Genomic DNA, 19,346 nt, shown 5'->3' on the forward strand with positions numbered 1-19,346 from the left:
CAAATAAAGAGCATGATAAACGAGGAGGAATTAATAATAATTGAATCAAATGAGAAAAATGAAAGGTTATCGTTGTTAAGCTGTTAATTTAATGCTTGATTTTGATGTTTAATGGACTGAAGACACGGCCCATTACACCAGGGAACCACGGGTAGGTCAGCGCCATTGTACTGGTACACTCCGCACTGCTGCAGCATCAAAGCACAGTCCAAGCCCTGCTGCTGCCGTAGTAGTCCGCATAATCTTTATAACGCTTTATCCAGAGCCACGAGTTTTCAGCTTGCAACCCACTTTCATCACAGGGAGATTCTTTCCCCCCCGTGGTTGGGAGCTAGACATTCAATGGATGACTAATCAGAGAGCATCTCCTTCCAGGTTAGCGCTAAATCGTTAATGTTTCCCAACCTTTCAGCACCTGACGCCAGCTGTTTAATCCGGCAACAGATGCCTTTTCATTACGATTTACATTCCTAGAGCATAGCCAATATGCACAACGACTTAAAAGTTATCATAGCAACTTCAGACATAGTGTTTAATGGACCATGGAGTCAGAGACACACAAAGACTCGACTTCCATCTAACTGTACAACATGCACTTTATGTGTAGCAGACGGTGATTGTCTACAGTTAGGAATAAGGGGAATGGTGGAAATTATGCAAATTCGCTCGGAAACTAAAGGTGGTGACGAACTGTTGGCAAAAAATCGAGATTAACACTGATGTTCTGTTAAAGCGGGTCTTTCTAAAAGTGCTTGACAAGCTGCTTGAATTCGTCGCTGTAATCCCTCAACAGTCCAGAGGTGGCGCAGCGCCTCTGGCCCGCAAGACGACTTCCAAGCAATAAAGGGAACGTCATCTTTAATCACTGCCGTATCAGCCAGCTTTCTCCTAAATGAGTAAATTTACAGCAAAACGAGTTTCAATCAAATCCTCAGAATGAGAAAGATGAAAACACATCACGGTTTGTTTGGTTTCTGAACGAGAAAGGAGGATTGGCGCGCTGGGTAGAAGCTGTTCCGTTGAACGGATTCACCGGAGAGAGGGAGAGAAAAAATAACCAGCCCCAAATCTCCCTGAATCGTGCTGGATTTCCAGTATTTAGAAACGGATTTTAATGTTTTTCACCAGTCCCTTTTTCTATTTGTACCACGTGGAAATGCCCAAATAAATAAATCAAATTGACTGAAACTGTAAGATTACAATGGAAACCAACTACATAAAATTCACGAGACCGCATTGTATATTCCCTTTTTTTGTTTGGTGATATGTATATTACGTGTATTTTCTTATTTCTTTTCATTAACAACATCCCTTTCCCTCAGGTGGTAAATTATGCTAACACGGAGGTATCTTAGATCGCATGTATATTATTAGAAGTCGAACTCCGTTCCCTTGTGAGGGATGTGCCAACCTTTCAGGTGAATGTTCCGTTCAGATTGAGTTTAAATTCGGCAGTATATTAAAGCCACAGAGATTATTTCTGAGGTCAGAGGCGGTGTTGCCAAGATGTAATGTGCGGCTGGCTATTCCCAGAAGATACCACAACGTGAACGGAGGACCAACCCAGTTTATTCAGAGAAGAAGCGCATCAACTTAAAATTTGATGCTTGACATTATGGTATTAGCATTGTTTTCAAATCTTTCTCCTTCCGCTCTCCGATGTTTCACATTGTTCTTTTGATCTTATCGGTGTGTCTACTTGCAAGAGCGGTGTACAGCTACGCCAGAACAACGTAGAGACACATTCCTAAGGAATAACTGTACAGGTAGGGAGTGTTGTGAAACGCAAAATTAGGCATACCTCGACCCCAGCCCGACACGCAACAGTGCAACAGAAATATTAAATAGTGAAAATTCACACAGCGCGTGGGAGCTGGAATAAAGATACTGTACGACCTGACTCTCAAAGTGACCTTGATCAAATGGTGCCTTACCATAAGATATCGTTCAACGCCCCACTCCAGGGGGGAAAAACACACAACCTGCGTTGATTTCGCAGTTTTTTTTTAAAGAATTCCCTTGATGGAAAGTTCCTTTGGCTGAGACTTCAAATGAAGCCACGTTTCTTGTTCACATTGAAGACACCTAAAGCAGTCTGAAGATCATCATCACCAAAAAAAAATCAACTGATCGATTATCTGAATCACTATCGCTAAAAATAGTTGGATAACCTGTTGGTTATCTTAATCACCGTCGTCAAAAAGAGATTAATTGGCAGGTTAGCTTACTGCAGGCGCAGTAGATGTACAAAGAATACCACCCACCTTCTTTGAAAACTTCCTCATCAAGAGGAAGTAACTCGTTTTACTTTAGTCAATGACACTGAAATTTACAACATACAGACTCATTTCTGTTATTTTTAAACAAAATTAGAACCCCCGGTTAGGTCAAGGGTAAGAGGTCACCTCGGTTGGGAAAGGAGTTTTAAAAAGGGTAAATTAAGGGTTTAAATGTTACCTAATTTGGCCATCGTTGCAAAATTTTAAGTCTTAACATTTGATGGTCAAGTAGATAATTAGTGCCACAGCATCGACCTACTGAATGGAATGAATTAGATTCATCATATTGTGGGCAGGTGAACCATTTTGCACTTATAAAATAACGATTATGGATTGCAACACATTGGACTTTGGGGATGAAAACAGCCCCTTTAAAGAAATGTGTAGTACTTTGAAGAAAGCATGCATAACATTTTGAGACGTGGTGATCAGAATGACATTGAAAACGCTCAATAGCCAAGAGCTTGGAAACGACAAGCGAGTGAATAGTGTTCCAGTTTTTTTTTAAACTCTTTATTGCACCCAGTCTTGGTATTAATAAGTCTTCTCCACAAGATGGTAAGTATTTAATGCTCGAATAAGCAAGGAGTGTTTCTAAAAGGATTGAGTTTATAGAGCAGTTGTGGCAATCATGTGGATGAGGGCACATCAGGTAAGGAGGTCAGAAGATGATAAAAGCCAACAATGGAAGCAATGGTGGCACCATCAAAAGCAGTCAAGCTAAACCATCATAATATATCAGAGACAGTGTGATCCAAGAGGAAACATGGCTTTGGTTGTAAGTTAAATAATAGACATATGACAGCAATTTGGTTGGCGACTATTCCTGTCAGAGCCTTTGTGGAAGTCTAGGGCAAAGTGTATTCTTTCAACAAAGCCATTAAGCATAGAGTTTGGCAGGTCCACGTTGCTGATCCTACTTTAGCTCAGAACATTTATGGTAGTGGGTGATTTGGGTGTCCATCATACCTATTGAAGTACTATCAGCATTAAAATTATCGATTGTGATTAAAATTATTAAATGTTCAGTAAGGAGGGTAGAGGGGCTTATTGAAATCACGTCTTGAAGACAATGGAGCCAGAGAGATGATAGAGGATTTGCCACAATTGCCATTTCGTGCGAGTCTTGGAAAATGACTGGAGGTAACGTTGGATTGATATCCTTCAGCCTGCCAGTAGGTGTAGTGCACTGACAGAACTTATCGAGCTAGATACAATGCCTAAGCTGAATATATGCACCTATCATATAGAACAACGCCGCAAAGGGATCACGGACATCTAACTAAAGATTGCAGAGTGTACCATGGACACTCAATATGATTCTTCTAAATGTAATTTATACCCGAGACATACAATATAACATATAAGTATTTCTCAGATAGACGTATATATCACATTCAATGGGGTAAAAACCCCAAATGGGTTAAGTTTATGTTTGAGAATCTGCTGCTAACTGGGCTATCGTTGCAACACTGGTCCTTACAAATATCAGTGTGGTCGTTTGCTCTTCTGTCTTTTTTCCAGCCATAGGAACGGAATTTGCGAATACATACGAGTAAATTGTCTCTCGTATTAAGATATTGTGCGAATGCAGTCGTTTCCATACAAAGCCGAGTAGTCAACTAACAATTATCTCACGTTTCAACTTAGTAATTGCGTGAAAATCGTTTCGTTTCATGTGTGTTATCTCGAGTCGGTACTGCTAGGTTTCGAGTTATCCTAGTTTGGGGTAGGATAATAATTCTGTTCTAAGACGTTTGCCGAGATCGTTTCAGGGCTATTTACATGCGCATTTAATTACTAACGCAAATAATCGCCGTCCACTGTGTTTGAGCAGAACATTTATGTAACATAAACGAATCGAGAACAGTTGGCTGAGAAGCTAAACAAAGCTTTAAAACGATGGCATTTTTTTTAACTTTAAACAATCCAACGTTAATCGCGCGGTCACTCATTCTGACTCGTCAACAGACACCTCAAAACGCTACCAAAGCAATAGTAGCGTTCAGACGAGAAGGATCTGTATCACCAACAGATAATTATAGGGGAGGATTATTTTTAAAATACCGACAACCCGCCCAGAATAGCTAACGATATCGGTAAAAAACTACACTGCGGCTCAGCAGCCGGCCATTGTCTGCTGTGCTGGAATTCGCTCTGGTAAGCGGTTTCCTTTGAAGGCAGCAAAAGGCAGCACGCCTGCCAAAGGAGACCTTTGCTGGAAAAATTCCACCATTAATACTAATAAACAGGTGAAGTACGTCTATGTGCCGCAACCTATGAAACGGCAGGCAGCCTGTCCCGTTTTTAAAAAGCCTTTTGATATTCTAGATCACTGTTGCAGACGGACACGTTCAGACCGAAATATGGCGGCCAATGCAGTCCGTGCCTGAGCAACAGGGAGATCTCCATGGAAGTTCCTTCAGGCGCTGGCATATGCATTAAACGATCGCCATGTCTGTAAATGACAAAATTTACTGGCTGGTGCCACAGCTGGGGCGCATCCGGGTTCCGATTATCGATTAGGCGGGTCGCCGGCTGAAGAGAATCTGAGGCTTCAAATTTGGACTGTTGGATTCTGAGGACAGTCGACGTTTTTTTTATGAAGCTGTGGGGAAGAGGGGCGTCCGTGCTATATTGGGAAACGGGGGAGGGGGGTTATGAAATAATTCGTCCAGTAAAAGACACATGACATTGATACCTGTAAATTCTGGGCTAGAAACTAGGGTTTGGGTGCTCGGACCTAGGGGATGACACTAATCATCCGCGGGGCCGATGATCACTCTGCTCGTTACCTCAGGTGAAAGATAATGAAGAGCTGATAGAGAGACGCGAGTTTACATCCCTGGTCGGGCGGGGAATTCCTTGGAAGTCCGTGGGAGGGTGTAAGAATGCCTTCTGAACCTGCAATGCATCTAGAAGTGTGAATTCTAAAATGGCGGGTCGTATGGGATCGCGAAGATTACACTCGATGGAGAGTGGAAGCCTACACTTCCATGTGCTTAGCGAATTGGGGACACTTCCCGGACGTTTTGGGGGGAAGGGCTGACCTACAGCGAGCCGCCGCCGCCCAGAAATCGCAGGGCTTAGATTTTCGTTTCGTCTTCCTCATCTAACGCCCAATGGCTTCACATCAATAAGATCTTCGCTTGTGTTTGGCTCCTTTGCTGCAAATGGCGCCTGACACAATGTCACGCAATTGCCGTAATGTTTGGCGTATGTTTGCAGTTTTTATTCCACTTCATTTTCTTCAGGGAAAACAAAACCCCACATACGCACCCAGTACGGGTTATCAATACTGATAACATATTGGTTCGGCGGTGAGTTACACTGAATTCACCAGTCAATCCCGAGAGAATGAGACTTTATAGATCTGGGTTATTGGCGATGAATCCCGAACGGTAACCGTTCCCTGGTGCCGTTCTTGACACCAGTGTGTGAGCACACGTCCCTTTCCCGGGTTCAGAAGGATATCACAAAACCCAGAACCGAGCCAGACATCTGAAAAACACTCTTCCCTCAACGTGTTCGGATTATCTGAATCCCTCATCTGTGATATAGCGTGTCCGAAGGCACAGCCACACTTGACCTCCGGGAGTCTAAAGCGCCTTCGGGAGTCGGACACATTATACCGCAGATATGGCATTTTTAATTTTTAGACTGACCACTTGATACGTTCAAGTTAAAACCAGGAGTTGTTTCACCACTCGCTTGACTAGCACGAGATACCGTTCTAATTTAATCCCGGGGTTTATACTATAGTTGGCCAAATTCAAGATTTTGATTGTTAATGCACGCTCTTTTTACCTTATTAATGAAAATACGAGCTGGCGACCGCAGTGATTTAACGAAGATGATTCAGCAAAAATAAATTGCATTTTTCGTGAGCAGACTTGAAAATGTTGCGAGCAGTATTCTAAAGACTCTATGAAGCATGCCTTTTTATAAAATTGATACCCAGACGTAGACAATAAGTATTCTAAGAGCGTTAGAAACTATAAAATTGTATCCCCACTACCAAAAATCCTATTGTGCTCGTTTACTTTGCGACAGAACTTCCAAAAACTATCACGGTACAGTACAAACGTGTATAGCGAAACATAAACTCCATTGAGGGATACATAAGCTAAGAGGTTCTTTCGAAGTCACTGGCTTGAAGGATGACCTCATGAAATATGTGTAGGCTTACTGTTACATTGTCTGTACTCAATCTGGGTTAGTCATACATTGCTGGAAAGATATTCTGTATTTCCCGGAACGTGAGGGAGACTGTGATTCATGTTTACTGTTTATCCCTGTTTACTGTTTCCCCGTGTTTATCTTTACGGAACACTGGCTGAACTGAAGCTGGTTTCGCACCGATTTGGTTTCTGCGTTAGAACAGAGAGGCTTTGTGCTTATGAAACACAGTGCATAACCAACAAGATGACTGGATGATACTGTTCTTGCCAGATCTGTACTACGCCACTTGCTGGGATTCTTGGCCAAACTATTGAAATCAGACAAAATCCCGGACGGATTTATTTGAGATCTACTATAATTAGATAACCAAAGGTTACGGCGCTGATATGCAAATTCCCTAATAATGGTAGTTGTTGCAAACTCGTCCGTAATTTGGAGATGCAGATGTGTGTAGTGTCTATTGTAAGCAACATTATTAGTATGTAGTGCGGATCGTGTTAGATACAGGAGTCAATTGTTCAAAGTCTTTTGATCTGCGTACAATGGATTAGCGGGGCTGCTGTTTTACAATCGGAAGCCTATTCAAATCTCCTACAGAAAGTACTGGACGTATTGCTCAGAAAGACGGGATTCAGAGATATGTCATCAAATGTTTTCTCTGGCTGCCCAAAGAAGGATCGAGCATAGCCGATGATGTGTGAAACGTTGAGGTCGTCCTTTCATCAGAAATAAGGCCTGACGGGAATCTCCAGCAGTTTTGATTGTGTCGGATCTCCAGTACTCCAGTCCAGTAGATGATTATCTCAATTGAGGCTGGTGGTGTCATCGCAATTGTTAACCTCCCGGACTACATTCATTTGTCTCGACCAAATAACAGGTGCGTAGAGTTAGGATTTATAACGGTTGCCATCACACCCCCTCAGCACACTTCCAAGGATTCACGAAAGACAATTTGAAAATAGGGCCTACATCGTAAACGTGATGGTGGCGTCTGTCGGGGTTTGAAAATCTTCTTGCCCTGCTTCCTTGGGTCTGTGTACAGTATGGTCGCTATAAATTTATTTGAAGTGTGTTTTGCTAGGCAATGGTGCTGGCTGAAACTCTATACGTTGGTCCAGTTTTCGGTATAGTAACCCCAACACCGTCTCCCCAGACTAAAATTCCAAAATCCAGGTATCTTCCAACTGCGTAATAGGGAAAGCACGCTCGCCTTCCAAGAGCAGAAGATCTCGACACAAGTTGGCTACAGCCGGACTAGGGAACTTCCAAGCACGTGTAGTTACATATTGTTGAAGACACGCTCGGTATTCGCGTCACCAACATCCGACCTCTACCCCCTACTCATCAAAGAAAGGCCGAGCTGACAATTAATTGGAGACAAGTGACAAAAAACAAATCGTACTTGTTGCTTCAGGGGTCAGTTATCATCCATATACTGGACGACTGCACAATGAACTTTTCTATGGAATTAACAAATCAGCCATTTACTCGAATAACTAGCATGCATCTGTTTTCGGCGGATTTTAGAACATCTAGCCAAAGTCTATTCATTTGAAGGCAACTATCCACGTTTATCTGTAAGGGTTATACAGCATCCGTTACAAATCACCATCTTTCTTCCCAAGCTGGAGAAGTCAATTACTTTTTTAAGTCTTTTTGAGATGGCGCCTGAATTTTGTTTCGCATTTCAGTTCCTAAATCCGTCCAGTAACTGCAGATCGCCGCATTCTTCAGATTCCAACTATGACAATGATCTTAATTGCAGTATGCATCATGACACTTTAAAATTAAAATCGTAAAACCAAATGCTTACTCCAGGAAGCTAACCAAAACCCTTCTACACCTGGATTTGTAGTTATTCTGGATCATTTTGTTTCACGATCGGCGAGATAAACGACTAGCTCGCGTCGTATTATGGAAGTCAAGTCTCGTTCGTGATTGCATTTCCAGATAAATACTTTGAGAGGTCGGCTCAGAGAGTTACAATCACTTTGATGACTGACTCCGTGAAGAAGCATTTCTGGGTCAGATATCTGAAGACCAACGATACTTTGAAGTACAGTTATTTCAATCAAGTCACAGGATGTTGCCTCCTTGACTATTTTAATCTGCACCGTTTGTCAATGTGACACAAATAAAACTGTGGTTTCCGTGAAATGACGCCAGCTGGTAACCACAGCTACACATAGAATAGAATGTGACTCTGAAATGTGCAGTAAGATTTCAAAGGCAGCTCCAGAGATTCATCATTTTACTCACTTAAAAACAGTACCAATGTACTTGGGGAGAGTAACTTCACAACGACTGCATATTAATTTTACAATGAGCGCCACAAATTAGTAATATGACTCAAGTTCGTTTCTTAGAATTTCTATTCACTGTTCAGCTGGTAGTAATAAACGCCAGATCAAAAATGGCGTGCCTTGGATACAAAACATCAACATTCATCCTTTATATTACTAACTGTCGCCCTATTGCAACAGTGAATACGTTTCCTTAAAAGCGTTTTCACATATTTACATTCAAGCACAAAAAAAATACAAATTTATAATAGCAGCACAAGCTCATTAGCCTTGGAAATATCAGACAGGAAGTACAAGGCATCTGCACATTTAAATAGCACACATATTATCACAAATATTAATCATCGATAATTAAAAAAAGAAATAAAGTATCAAACATTTTTAATATGGTTTTAGTAAATAAGTGTTAGATCATAAATTTTTGCTTAAAAAAATTAAAAATCCAAATTTAAGAAAGCAGGTTCGAGTGCCCTTTATTGCCAGTCTTCCAGTCTGGCTTCAGAAACATATTTCTACTTATTAAATGTGCCTATTTATAAATACATTTTCATACATATAAGCTGTTCAGTTTAAAGAATGAAGATTTGGGATAAAGAGTGCATTGACTCTAATGATTTATGCTTTATTCTACATGAATTCTTGGACTGAATTAAGTCTCCTTCACACAGTTACATATTCCTTAAATGTAACTGTGAGGCAGTTTGCTGTGACATCTGTGATAATCAGATTTCCAAGATAAGGTTTGAGTCCAGTCCAGGGATATTGCTGATCACCTTTCACTGATTCTTCTTTCTCCCCAACCTCCACCTGCTGTGCTGTTGCCTTCTCAGGCACTGGCCTGGACTTGACGCAGCTCAGATCAATGGGCTGTTCAGGATTTGAGTCCAAAATGCCATCGATTCCCACATTTCGATAGCAATCGACTGCATCTGCCTCCATTAGGTCTTCTTGCTCCAGCTGGACCGCACTGCCTGGGACACTGATGCTTCTACATGTCATTGGTTTTTTGGCCTCATTGTCCACGATGGGTTCTGACAGATACCGCTTTCTAGAATGGGGTAGATTGGAGTAAAGCCTATCCCTATTAGGGACTTCTGAATCACAGGACCATCGCATTGTATTTGGTTTGTTACACTGCTCCTGCTCCAAGGGGTACTGTTCCTTTTGCATTCTCCCCTCTTTCTTACTTGCTGTTTCATTTCTTTCTGTGCCACATACCTCCCCATTCAAACTTTTACCTTGAGCTGAAACTGCTGTCTCTTTCACCACCACCGATGAAACACAACCATCTTTTTCACTCTCTGCCTTTTTGTTTACATTGGGAGTCTTTGTTACCTCTTCCCTCCCATTTGCAATATTATCCTTAACCTTCTCTACTTTCTCCTCTGCCACGGCAGTTTTGCCATGGCCATTTTTGACTATCCATAGTTCTCGCTCTCCAGTTTTGCTTGCCACTGACTCATTCCCTCCATCCCCATTCTTACCATGTTTATCTTTCGCTGACTGTATCCCACTATCCATATACTTGCTCATAACTATCACAATTCTACCATTTTTATTTTTATTTTTCACTATCTTCATTCTCCCATTGATGCCATTGTGTTTTACACTTTCCTTGGCTATTTCTGGCCCACTTCCCGACTTCGAATCCATTTCCTTGATCACTGGCTTCTCCACGCCTCCAACACGAGTATGACTTCCACTCTTAATAAAACTATGTAGTGTTTCTTGTTCCTGAATGGGCTGGTGCTGCTCCTGGTTTAGTTCAGTTTCACTCCTGTGACAGTCAGCTTGCTGACTGGGGTACATAATATCTGGTTGATAATGATGATGTTTCTTGCTGTTGAGTTGGTAATAATGTTTAGTAACTTGATGTTGACGTTGCTCCTCCGTGTTACAGGGCTTGTACTGATGAAGCTTTTTGCTGTTCAATTGATATTGACGTTTGATAGGCTGTTGCTGGATCTCACTCTTTGATCGTTCATCTTCCACATAAGTATCCTGTAACTCTGAAGGGACATTTGAACGTCGAGCAAAGGCTGGTAGCTGAAAATAAGGGAATAAATACATCAGTATTATTTAGATTTCAAAAATCTATAATCCATGAATTATAAGGCAAGGTAATGACTTAAATCTGTAGAATGGCTCCTTCTATGCTGAAAAGTGTGAAGTTGTATGTTTCCATCAAGGTCCACCTATTACAGGCATATGGTTTTGTCTCTCTAGTCATTCGACTTGCCTCTCACTACTCATGTTCCATCTGCAGCACAATGGAACATGCTTCTAATCCATTTTCAATCTAATCTATACAGTGGGAGGAACCCAGTGGTGGCTCATGAATAATGTATTACTGGATCACTTCTAGTCAATGCTTTAGGCACTCATTCGTCTCCTCAAAATCCCAACAATTCTCACAAATTAATCAATTTCTGAGAACTGATAACCATAGATTATCACCAAATCTTAGAGGTTCATGCCAGAGTATGAATGGAGGTTTGGTTATTTATTACAAATACTGCTTTGGACAGCAACAACTCTTCTCCTTCGGTTTTGCTCGACAATCCCTCAGCTGCCATGACCAGATGGACAAGTATGGTAGACACATGTAGTCGCCACCATCTGAAGGCCCCCCTCCAAACTGCACTTTATCTTGCCTCAGTGTACATCACCAAACTATCATCATAAATACATCTAATCCTGCAAAGCCACACCCAGCAGTACAGCTGTTCAAGAATGAAGCTCATTACCACCAGTAATTAGAGTAGGTAAACTCTGCAAGCTTTGCTTGCGGCATGCATATTGATTTAAATCAATCTATACAGTCTGGATATATTCTTTATTACTTTGAAGTGTATTACATTATATTACACAATTACCTATTGCTAATTCATTTAGAAATTATATAGAAGTATATCCAAGAAGTATTCAAAAACATTTGCCTCACTTCACCTTTAGAGTTAATCATATTATCAAAGAAATAGGAAACTAAATGATTTTATACTCAAATTTACCGTCTATTTTCTTGGATCTATTTTTGTATCAACAACAAGCTCCAGGCTCCATGTTAGTGTTATTTTACAACATTACACTGACACTGAACATGTATGTACTGCTAATAACTTTTACTCTGAACTAACACATCTGACTATTATTTATCTTATTCAGAGATACAGAATGCTTACAGGCCCTTCCAGCTTAGCAAACCCGTGCTGCCCAATTACAGCCATGTGACCAATTAATCTACTAACCCACACGTCTTTGGAACACCGGAGGAAACCTATTCTAAGCAGGTGTGCATACTGCAGTTTGACATATATTAAATATTAATCGAACTGTGTCCAACAGAACAACTCAGAAACAGATGGCATTTGACTGCTCATCCTGTATTTATCTAATCAGGTCTATACTTGATAGGTAACATTACCTGAACCAGTAGGTGTTTGGGCTTGGGTCCTCGTTTACGATAACCCATTGTCTGCTCTTGTCTTTCTCTGCAATCAATGATTAAAGACATGGTAAGCATGAAAATCATTTACTAATCAGTTTTAGAAGTAATTTCTATCCACACTTCTGAACAGATTTTATACCCTTGGATGCATTATACACAGAGTTTAACCTGAAACATTATGATATGACCAACAATCTCTTTAACTAAAAGAAAAATAAAAATAGCCACTACAGGTGTTGACATCTCCCTCCCTACTGAAAGCCTAAACATCACGGATATGTTATTAGCAATAAGGTTTTGGATTTTCTTGGTGAATGGGTAGTTTAAATTTATACTTGGATGAATGCAATCTTCTCTATTAAACAACATTTTCAACTTAAACAAGTAGCTGCACAAAACACAGTTTTAATACTTTGAAACCCCATAGTGTTGAAACCTTTTCAATGACTGTCATTTCCATTTCCAGTTATGATCTGAAATATTTGGAAAATCTAAAGAAAAATTGCTTCCAATTTCAGAAGCAATGGCCTTTGAAGCAAGGTCCAGTAAATCTAACTTCACAGGGAAAAGTTATTCTGGTGCACACATGTTCCAAATAGTCTATTACATACTTGGGAATCAATTATCAAGATTTAGGGCAGAGGATAATTTTAGAGTACTTAGACTCCATTAACATGTGACTTTGAGCACGACTGGCACTAACTTTGTTCAACACGGTTTCAACCTGCTTCCCTTCTCAACAAACACCAGCTCAAGGTTCGAAGAAGAAGCACGATTTTATGGCCAGACTAGGTCCTAAAATGACCATCCCAATGGAATACCACATGCAGATCAGTTTTACATGTTCCAATACCTATCCAGACTGGGAAGATAAACCAATTTACTGTTTATATTCTGATTTATTATATTCCCATTTTCCAAACTTTATATATAAATAGAATACCAATGGTAACTTCCCCTCGAAAGTGCCAGAGTCTAGTCAGCAGAGTTTAGATAGCTCTCAGTGGAAAACATGCCCAGTCAAAAGGTGAGCAAAATGATCCCTAAAATATTTTATGCATTGTTAATGCTTGTTTTTCTACTTTAATGACATGTACACATACAAAAATGTCATCCATAGCCCAAGGAAACTGTTTCCTCCTTACCCTTTGGCTCATCTTATTGTTTACAAGCATTTTGTCTGAAGCATGTACAGCAGACAAATAGCATTTCTAGTTGCTATTAAGTGGGTAGATAATTACTCAAATTAACATGCATCAATTTATTTTTATAACTGTATTCCTGTTGTATATGAATGGGATGCTTTGTATTAGATCAAAGTGGAGTTCTGAATTAATTTAATTTAAATAGTTTTGAATTAATTTAAAAAGTGGAGTTCGGAATTAATTTAAATGCTTTGTTAATCAAAGCATATTTCCTATAATGCAACTAATCAAAGACCACTGCTTAAGAACTTTAGTAATCATTGCTTCAAAGTATAAACTTATCATTCTACTTTTATTTTACAGATCAAGCACAGGATTTACTGTATCTGGGGTTATGTGTCTACTGGTGTGCTCTTGCAGCAGTCAAAAGCTGCAAAAGGTCACAGATCCACTAATAGTCATCAATTGACAACTGACAGCAGGTAGAAATGGGATACTGTCTTGCAATCCTTGACCCGTTTGCGGTGGTCTTTCTAATTGCATGTAAAAGAAAAATAATGCAGTCAGCTTCTACTAAATGCAAGAATACATTATTTTTAAAGCAAATCGTTATTGACTGCCCAATTAATCCTGGCCTGTTTGTAAGCAACTTTCCGTCCCTCCCACCCAGTTACACGCAGCATGAGTCCACTGTATTTATTCACATGATTGCAGGCAGCTATGGCAACCCCGTGAGCCACTAACCACTCGGATCGATTATCATGTACCTAATTAAAAAGGATATGCAACTCTGCGCGCCCTTGCTATTTTTTGAGGTTACAAGGATGGTTAATTTAGCGTTGCCCCTTTAAAACCACACTTGTGTGCCAGCAGGTGCACGAGAGAGAGAGAGAGAGAGACGTGCAGAGGAGCCTCTGAAATAGGAACATCGCAGATAGTCGTTGGAACGACGTTTCGAGATCTGACGGCACAGTCCCCTACACCAGACTCACTTAGGAGGTAAATGCACCATCTAGCTTCGATCTGCAACATCGCACCAGCAGTTACATCACTATTGCAGTAGTTACTGAGAGTTTTAAAAAAAATTTTAAATGTATTCCCGAGTTTGACTGTTATTATTTTTTTGTCACAATCGTGCCTCTATTAATGGCAAGAAATAGTAATGTCACCCGCTGACACTGGATCCCGCTCTACGCACTCCCCTCTTTAGAAGGGCCATCCTAACTTGGAATATTTAGTTTCGGGGTTTCGCTAACCTCCCAGACTTTCCAGCTGTTCCGCTCACATCCTACACCGCAAGACTGAAGCTGACCACTCTGGTTTCTCTAGGCCCTCTAATTTCGAAAGCTCTCGTTTCTGACCCCCTTTATTCTTCGGCCTTTTTAAAAAAAATATATATATACAGTATTTCTTGCGGCCGAGTACTAGTTGTGCGTCCTTCCCTCCTCATTTATTTACCTGTGCTGAAAAGCCAGGAGCAGCCGAGGATCCAGGATATTCTCTTCTGGCTCCCACGTGTTGTATCTGCAGAGAAGACACCAGCAGGTCAAGTCAAAACCTCTCACAATTTCACAAGCGGGGAAAAAAAAATAAAGCCACCTATTGCTGCTATTCAAGCAGTGTATAAGAGAGGCCATTTTCACTCCATTCACACACTATCATATCTGTTTCACAGTCCATTAAGACATTCCAGGACTCTCATTGGCCATTTTTTTTGTTACATTGGTTATCTACTAACAACTCACAGTTGGCATTAGTAAGGAGGGAAATGTCTGTGATCTACAAAATTCTTCCACCATCCACACCCACCCACCCGAACGCGCACACGCTGTAGTTTATCTGTTAAAAAAACATGCAAAATGGGACTCACTTGGGAGACCATCCCCTCCATTTCACCAGGTATTCGACTCTACCCTGTGGCGAAATAAAGACAGTGTTCGTCATAGGGAAGGAGAGACAGCCCTATTACTGATCAATAACGTGGCGGAATTAGCGGAGGGGTAAACTAGAGCTGGTCAAATTTACCTTCCTGATGCGCTTTTTCTCGATGCTCTCCACGGCAAATACGTGCTCCCCTGCGGCTGGCAACTCCATATCGATGCGAGGAGCTGGACGGACGCCGCTCGACCTTCAGTGCGCTGTGTTTCGCTGCTCCGGGGCGCTCTCCGCCTGTCGACAACCCCCGCTTCACTTTCCCTGCTGTGCCTTTGCCTCGCTTTCCGAACGGGCTTTTCCGTCCTCTTGGATCCTGACTCGGCAGTCAGAGATCTCTCTGCTCTATCCCTCTCCCTCTCTCTCTGCTGCAGAGCCGGCAACGCAAAAAAACGCAGCAACACAACGCTGTGGCGTCAGGAGCTGGAGCTGTCAATCAATGCAGCCCCGCCTGAGGTCGGAGAATCTAACTACAGCACCAAATACGGGCAAGACGCAGCCTTGTATGGTAATAGCAGAAAGATAAATTATTTTCCCCCAAATTCAGAAAGAATGACACGAAAATGAACGCCAGAAGACCGTGCTTTTCTCCCCCACCCTCTTTCTCTTCCAATTGTGACTATTCCATCGCATCTAAACAATGTAATTCCCCGGGTTCGCAGTTTCGTTCCACTGCGAGGTGCAAATGCCTTTCGTGTCCTCTTCTAATTGGCTCTGCATCGAGCTAGTAATGTCTTGCGTTCTTCGAGAAACCTGCTTCATTTATGACATGCATCAAAGCGCCTCGCTGTTTTATTTCATTCCATCTACCAGCAGATTAATAACAGTGATTCAAATGTCCTTTATTGTGCTTACAATCTGCCAACTACGCATTACCGCTAACCAGCTTGATCACCGCCCTCCCCCTCTCCACATTGAGCACGGGCGATGCACTATCATGGCAACATAATGTTTATGGCATCGTGCTGTCCTGTTGGTCAATAATCTAATGCCTCACTGTAGTGTTATGGTGAAGAGTTACATAATGGGAGCTTCGAAACGGGTATACAATATTCTTGCTCAAAGAGCAACCATGGCTCCTGGTTGCCCAATGCCAATTTCCAGCTGTAACTCAGCCAACACTCGGTGCTCAAAATAGGAGAGCCCTCAGAACACAATACCGCGGTGATATGTTTCCTTTGATGTCCACGGGCTTGTATTTCCAACTAGTGTAGGTAAGATGTAGAGATAGCATCACGGCACATCAATTGTCTACGCAATTGCCCTACAATCGGTCACAAAAGAGAGATGGAAGCTTTCTGTGGGAATTCAGTTGGAACAGATGACCCAAGACAACTGATAATCTCGCAACTTCCAAGAGGTCCATCTATCTGGGTGGTTAATTTTAAAATTGAAAACTAAGAGAAAAAAAAATCAATTGATTACAATTAGAAATGGAAGAAGATGAAACAGGACGTGTGAAAATGACGTCCAAGTCGATGCAAAAAAAGCGCAGCGCAACCCATCCTCCCTCCCCCCGCCCCTTACCCTCGCTCTTCACTCGAGATTATCAACGCTCAAAATGCTCCTGACACAGGATGCCCATATTAGGATAACTGGTCACGGACGAAATGTACAACTACTGTTGCATATGCTCGACACAGCTTATTAAAATACTTTAAAATATTGAATGAAACAGCCACATTATTTGTGTATCAAAACAGAGAATGCATGCATGTAACAAATCTTTATTTCTGGCGTCCACATCTCAACCGAATATGACGCTTTTATTAGCAATGGATTATTACATTCGGAAGAAAATGCCAAGATTGCTACGTGATGAAGGGAAATGGCAGTTGTCAGCACGGTTGACACGTTGTTATTTGGCTCCGAGTAGGTTGAACCGTGCGATTTTGATAGTACTTATCTAAGCTACGCAGTGTCCAAGTCCTGCAATCATTCCACTGACATTGCACACGATTTGAGAATATTGGTATTCCACTTGAACCGTCAGAAACCCCAGGCGGAGCTTCGACTAAAAAAATACTCAGTTTCTTGTAGCCTGTTACTGTTGGCCTTCAGGGGGTGTATGGATCATCAGTCTGGGAGCGTTGGAACTAAAACGCTGGGTTTCAATACAATTATAAAAACGAATACAATGTCAAAAATCCCCAGACATATCCAGTACAAGTAGATTACCATTAATGGTCAGCAACTCTTGGCATCAGAACAGTATAGGGGCCCAAAAATGTACCACAAAATCAATCTTTTACCATTGATTACAGGTGTCCCTGTTCAAATATAAATGGGTTAAATGGTATTCATGACATTTTATATTTCTCTGCCTTACATAAAGAATTGAGCAAGAGAACATTGCAGTAGAGTAACAGAGCAATTTAGTTTGCTGAATCTATTATAAAATACTCAGCATGTCAAACTTGGCAGAGGTATTGTAAACATAGCCTGACTATTCATAAATAAATGTAGATTCATTTCAAAACAAACAGTCCAGTTTTTCTCAAGGCAGTTACATGATGTAGGTAAATACCTGTTTTGGTGTAAATACAAACCATCCTCCGTCATTTTTAAGTTATTAGCAACAGCAAGGGAGCAGTTTGTCAACAGAACTCTGACAATAGCATAACTTTGTTTTAGGTGCATATATCTTAACAATAGAAGAGAAGGAACAAAGATGTTTTTTTCCTTCTGAGAATTAATGTACACATATTGGCTGGATGCACCATTCTGGAATGCTACTGAATTTGATATTTCAAGTTCATAAACAAGGATTCCATTGGGAATATTTACATTCAACATGTTTGAAATGGGAACATTGGATATGGGAGTTCATCTAAAACATTGTGATTAGAGGCAACTTTGCATATTAGCCCTTGCAATCTTTCAGAAAGTGTCTGTATACCTTAACACAATACATTAGAACACATTACAGAACTAGAAAGTTCAGGAACAATAACATGGTCTTGGTCTGCATTAGTTTGTTACACTGTAATTAGACAAATAGAAATATTACTTATGGTATTTGAAATCAAGATATTTATAATTGGCAAAACAAGTGTGCATAATTTCAACCTAGATGTGTACAATTCAAACATAGCTCATTGGGTTAAATGATATTGTTTCAAAGTTGCAATATGTTCCATATATTACTTTTAGGCTATCTCCTTATAAACAACCACAAATGTCATATATCATGTTAAATACTGTGGGTCTTCCAAATTGACATCTTGTCCATTGATGTAATTAACTGTCCATCCTGTCTTCTCTTGACTTTCTCTTACATGCTAAAATCCATTAATTCATGAGGAATCTAGCATGAAAGAAAGTGAGAAGCCAGATCATGTCAGATTATTTAAATTCATGTAAAATAATAATTGGGCTGTTACTGCCATAACCTAAAACTGCTGATAAGAAATGCATGTATTTTTAAAATAAATCATACTCATTGGCAATGAAACAAGACATGGTTACATTCTAATATATATTCAGTGGATTGGGAAAAATATTCAAACAGGCGCATACCAATTGAACATGATAATACACAATGATAATTTATCATTTCTGCTGGAAGTTAATGAGAAGTTTTAGAGTTACAATCTGCTAATTTATTGGAATTTCAACAGTTTTGGTGACTGTATTGCATACTGGTCATTTAAATACTAAACTGCCATCATCATTGGATCTGCTTGCTTGATTTGTTATTATTATGAATATTTGCTTCTGATTGCAATTACAAAATGACCTGAGCCAGCTTTATCATGTTGGCCTTAGTGTCTTGCATTTGTACTTTTGAATTGCAATGTTATTATAAAACACTTTGAACTATGTAGAATTTCCTCTTCAAAGGGTGATCTGGTTTGTTTTAACATGGCAAGCTTGAATGCCTAAGTTTGGATAATCAAATGATATATGGACTTGAGAGTATCCTTCTAAAGTACTTATAGAAACCTGCCTTATTAAACCATTGGTGCACAAACAAATCCATGATTTTACTAGATTTGTCCTTTCTAAAGAGACTTTTCTTTAAATCTCAGTGCTTAGATTACCACAAACTATAACC

General features: G+C 40.5%; 1 protein-coding gene across 1 annotated transcript; it reads right to left on the reverse strand.

Annotated features, from left to right (window-relative positions):
* Positions 1-8,678: 8,678 nt before the first annotated feature.
* Positions 8,679-15,677, reverse strand: cbx4 (chromobox homolog 4 (Pc class homolog, Drosophila)). The gene is made up of 5 exons (XM_063030800.1): positions 15,383-15,677; positions 15,228-15,271; positions 14,816-14,881; positions 12,189-12,255; positions 8,679-10,810 (listed from the first exon to the last, which is right to left on the reverse strand). Exons 1-5 carry the CDS (start codon positions 15,449-15,451, stop codon positions 9,425-9,427), a joined length of 1,632 nt encoding a protein of 543 aa, XP_062886870.1. The 5' UTR covers positions 15,452-15,677; the 3' UTR covers positions 8,679-9,424.
* Positions 15,678-19,346: the final 3,669 nt, after the last annotated feature.

The sequence above is a fragment of the Mobula hypostoma genome, chromosome 22 (assembly GCF_963921235.1).
Source record: "Mobula hypostoma chromosome 22, sMobHyp1.1, whole genome shotgun sequence".
In the NCBI taxonomy this organism is placed as follows: Eukaryota; Metazoa; Chordata; class Chondrichthyes; order Myliobatiformes; family Myliobatidae; genus Mobula; species Mobula hypostoma.